The sequence below is a fragment of the Curcuma longa genome, chromosome 18 (genome assembly GCF_044706935.1).
Source record: "Curcuma longa cultivar G26 ecotype Majalengka, Jawa Barat chromosome 18, ITB_CL_G26_1.1, whole genome shotgun sequence".
NCBI classification, from domain to species: Eukaryota; Viridiplantae; Streptophyta; class Magnoliopsida; order Zingiberales; family Zingiberaceae; genus Curcuma; species Curcuma longa.
In genome coordinates this window covers 6,014,466-6,018,023 of record NC_133878.1, presented here as the reverse complement: position 1 = coordinate 6,018,023, position 3,558 = coordinate 6,014,466, and the positions used below count along the sequence as shown (strand labels likewise).

Genomic DNA, 3,558 nt, shown 5'->3' with positions numbered 1-3,558 from the left:
CTTATACCTATATCGAATACATTAATAATCTTAAAATTAGATTTAGGAGATTGTTATCAAACAAGATCTTTGGTTGAATTATAAAATCTTTTGTTAACTCAATAAGATGATTTCACTTCAACTAATGAGTTGAATTGGCTTGTAGTCTGGTTTTGGGGATACTGAGAACCATAAGCCAAACCCTAGCACGCAGCCAAAAAAAGCAAAAAAACAAGAAACAAAAAGGAAACATATTATTTCTGTGTTCCTTCCCTCTATTTCTCATCCTCTGTTTAATTCTCTTTTTTAATATTCTTGCCTGCCATTTGCACTCCCTTCCCTAAATGCTCCTCTCTCCCTTCCCCCACGAATGCCCTACAAAGCCCCTCCTTTCCTCTCTGTGCAACAGCTGTGAGTTGCCTGCCTCCTCTCCTCCTCTGTGACCCTCCTGAATACTGCTGCCACCGAGCTTATTTTGAGTTTTTACTCGGAAAGGAGTCATCTTTGAGGAGGAGAGGAGAGGAATAGGAACAAGGGCTCCCTTGTCACTACAAAGATAACATCTTTCTTGAATCTATGGCTTCAAATTATGAATGCGCAGCATCTACCCTCCTCTGCACCGAGGATAACAGTAGCATCCTGGGTTTTGACGACGATGATGAGGAACGGGGTGGGGTTGGGTGTGGTTGGGTTTCAGAAGTAAAAAGTTGCGATTTTTATGGGGATTTCCTCGTGGACTTCCCTGTTCAATCGGATGAGTGCGTGGGCTTGCTTGTTGAGAGAGAAGCTGAGCATATGCCGAGGGAGGACTATGCCGATAGGCTGCGGTCCGGGGCATTAGATTTGGCTATCAGGAGAGATGCCATTGATTGGATTTGCAAGGTGGCCGTTTTCTTTCATTTTTCTTCATGGGTTAGATTTAGAAGCCATTTTTTGGTTGGATTTATAACGATCTTTTCTTTTCATAATTTTCTCATAAAAAACACAGTTCTTGATCTGCTCTTTGTTTTCTGTTTCTAGCCACTATGATCAGTGTGGTTCTTTTGATCCTTCATCTTACTGCTTTTTATTCATCGTTTGGGATTCTTAATGTACATTTTGGGACTGAAATCTGGTTGTCTCCTTTTTCTTATATCTGATTTTGGTTATTTGTTCTGTAGATTTCTCAACAATCTCACTTCAAGCTGACATCTTTTTATCCCCCTTTCAGTTTACCTGTCATTTTGATATATATCATGCTATTCACTTGGCAAAATTTGCTAATCTAGCTAATGTGATTACTGAATGTTATTTTATGTCGAACAGGTTCATGCCCATTACAACTTTGGGCCACTTAGTGCATATTTAGCTGTTAATTACTTGGATCGGTTCCTCTCTGTCAATGAGCTGCCAGTAAGAACTTCCCCAATTGTCTGTAATCTGATCTTTGCAGATACATTGCATCTATTCATTCTTTAATGTGTGGTTTCACCTGTGAAATCATTCCTTTTTGGTTGGATGAAAGAATCTTATTAATATAATTCCTTTTCCATTTTTCGATCTGTAGAAGGACAAGGCTTGGATGATACAACTATTATCTGTAGCATGCTTGTCTTTGGCTGCCAAGATGGAGGAAACTGAAATCCCTCTATCTCTGGACTTGCAAGTGAGAAACAGTCTTATGAAAAAAACTCCATAAGGTCTTCTCTGATTGTGAATTTGTTATGAATCGTTTGTGAATTGTTTCGTGAAGGTAGGGGATGCAAAATATGTATTTGAATCTAGGACTATCCAGAGAATGGAGCTGCTGATGCTTAGTACCCTCAAATGGAAGATGCAAGCAGTTACTCCTTTCTCTTACATCGATTTCTTTCTCCATAAATTCAATGGTGGTAGTGCCCCAAGCAAACTTTTGGTGTCTCATTCTGTCGAATTAACAATAAACACAATTAGAGGTACACCATTCCCTGCATAGAATTGTACCAATGTTGTATTATATTTGTTGGGTGGATTGAGTTACGTGACTAGGGTGAGTCAATGCCATTCAGGGATTGATTTCTTGGAATTCAGACCTTCTGAAATTGCCGCAGCTGTTGCGCTGTTTGCCTTGGTTGAACTCAAGATTGTGGAATTCGAAAAGGCTTTTTTATGTTGTTTCCATGTGGTTAAGGTACATATGACTTGATCTTCTAATTCTCTTTTCCAAAATGTTGAATGGTGATATTAATGTTGAAGTTGTCCTATGAATTTCTTTTTCCTGAACTTAATTTGTATTTGAGGACCTTCTTCTCTTGTAAATATTTTCAGACAATGCACTCTTGATTGTATGTGATTAGTATTTCGGTAGTGAACCCCCTGAATGCTTTTCAAAGATGTTTAACTTCTTCCCTGATTTTGTGCTATGATTATTTTGCCAGGAAAGAGTGTTTAGATGTTATAAAGTGATACAAGACTCGATAGGAACGAGGAATATGTCACATGAACTTGCTAGCTCATCGGCTAGAACCATACCACAAAGCCCAATTGGAGTATTGGACGCTGCATGCTTGAGCTACAAGAGTGATGATACAGCTGCCGGTTCATTTGCATCACGTTGTCGTGATTCTCCGGCTGTCAAGAGGAGGAAAATATTTCATAATAAACCCTGAACTGCAATGCGACTAGCATCATTTGATTAATGGAGGCATACAGCAGAATTTTGTCTAAAATCTTGAAGAAAAAGGCAAGGAGTAAGAAATGATAGGTAGCCAACTACTCGTTCCTTGCGATTGAAACAAGCACCAGTTGTTGAAAGAGCAAAAAGCATGAATCCAGAACCGAGGATACTGCTGTAGTTGATCTTCATTTTTTCTTCTAGCTTGCATCAGGCCCTTGGGGCCAAAAACAACTAGCTAAACAAAAAAAAAAAGGAGAAAAAATATAGTGAAAAAGGGAAAGAAACCTTCCTCAGAAAGATTTAATTTATCTACATTGTTTCAATGATCAGTTGTGCATTATGTTTCTGCGATTCCTATTCTTTGAATGCCATTTATGCTCACTCTGGACTCTGCCTTTCCTGTGCTACAAAAATGGAGTCAAAAGTGTGATGATAAATCTTTGATCCAGTGATGATCTATACTGTTTCTTACTGGAACTTGTTAGTGATCTTTCTTTTGTTATTATCCTTAAAGAAATGGAATAGTTGTATCAGTTAACCAAACATGCAGCAAATTTCTATGACCAGACTGGATGAAATGGCACTCAAAAGGAAATCAGATCTTCATGCAATCATTTGATACCTTGTAGGAACCTTAATGTAGCAGGGAACATGTGAATGTCTGAAATCTCTGTTCTGTCTTGAGACATCAAGGTGGCAACTTGTAAGGTTAAGGATGAGAGTGGGTCTCATTCTGGAAGATAACTGTTCATGTTCAATCACTTGTTTACTGTGCAGGAAAGACAGATACTGAGTGAGACAAAAATGTTCAGTAAAAATTCCAAATGGCAATGCACTTTTACTGTGCAAATCAGTGTTGGTCAGTTTGTCAGTGGTGGAGGAGTAACAATTAGCTAAAAGGGTTCTTCTTGAGTATAGGTTGTTCTTGAACATGTTAAGTTGGT

General features: G+C 38.5%; 1 protein-coding gene across 1 annotated transcript; it reads left to right on the top strand.

The window, feature by feature from the left end:
• The first annotated feature begins 347 nt into the window (after positions 1-347).
• LOC141812179 (cyclin-D3-1-like) lies at positions 348-2,943 on the top strand. Its single transcript, XM_074700214.1, has 6 exons — positions 348-861; positions 1,285-1,371; positions 1,526-1,624; positions 1,712-1,913; positions 2,007-2,128; positions 2,376-2,943. The coding sequence occupies exons 1-6, from the start codon at positions 556-558 to the stop codon at positions 2,604-2,606; spliced, it is 1,047 nt and encodes a 348-aa protein (XP_074556315.1). The 5' UTR covers positions 348-555; the 3' UTR covers positions 2,607-2,943.
• Positions 2,944-3,558: the final 615 nt, after the last annotated feature.

Bases quoted from the DNA above. Each gene is read 5' to 3' on its own strand.
- LOC141812179 (XM_074700214.1), top strand. From the start codon at position 556: ATGGCTTCAAATTATGAATGCGCAGCATCTACCCTCCTCTGCACCGAG. The intron at 862-1,284 runs GTGGCCGTTTTC...TATGTCGAACAG, and splicing joins CCATTGATTGGATTTGCAAG to GTTCATGCCCATTACAACTT. The intron at 2,129-2,375 runs GTACATATGACT...TTATTTTGCCAG, and splicing joins GTTGTTTCCATGTGGTTAAG to GAAAGAGTGTTTAGATGTTA.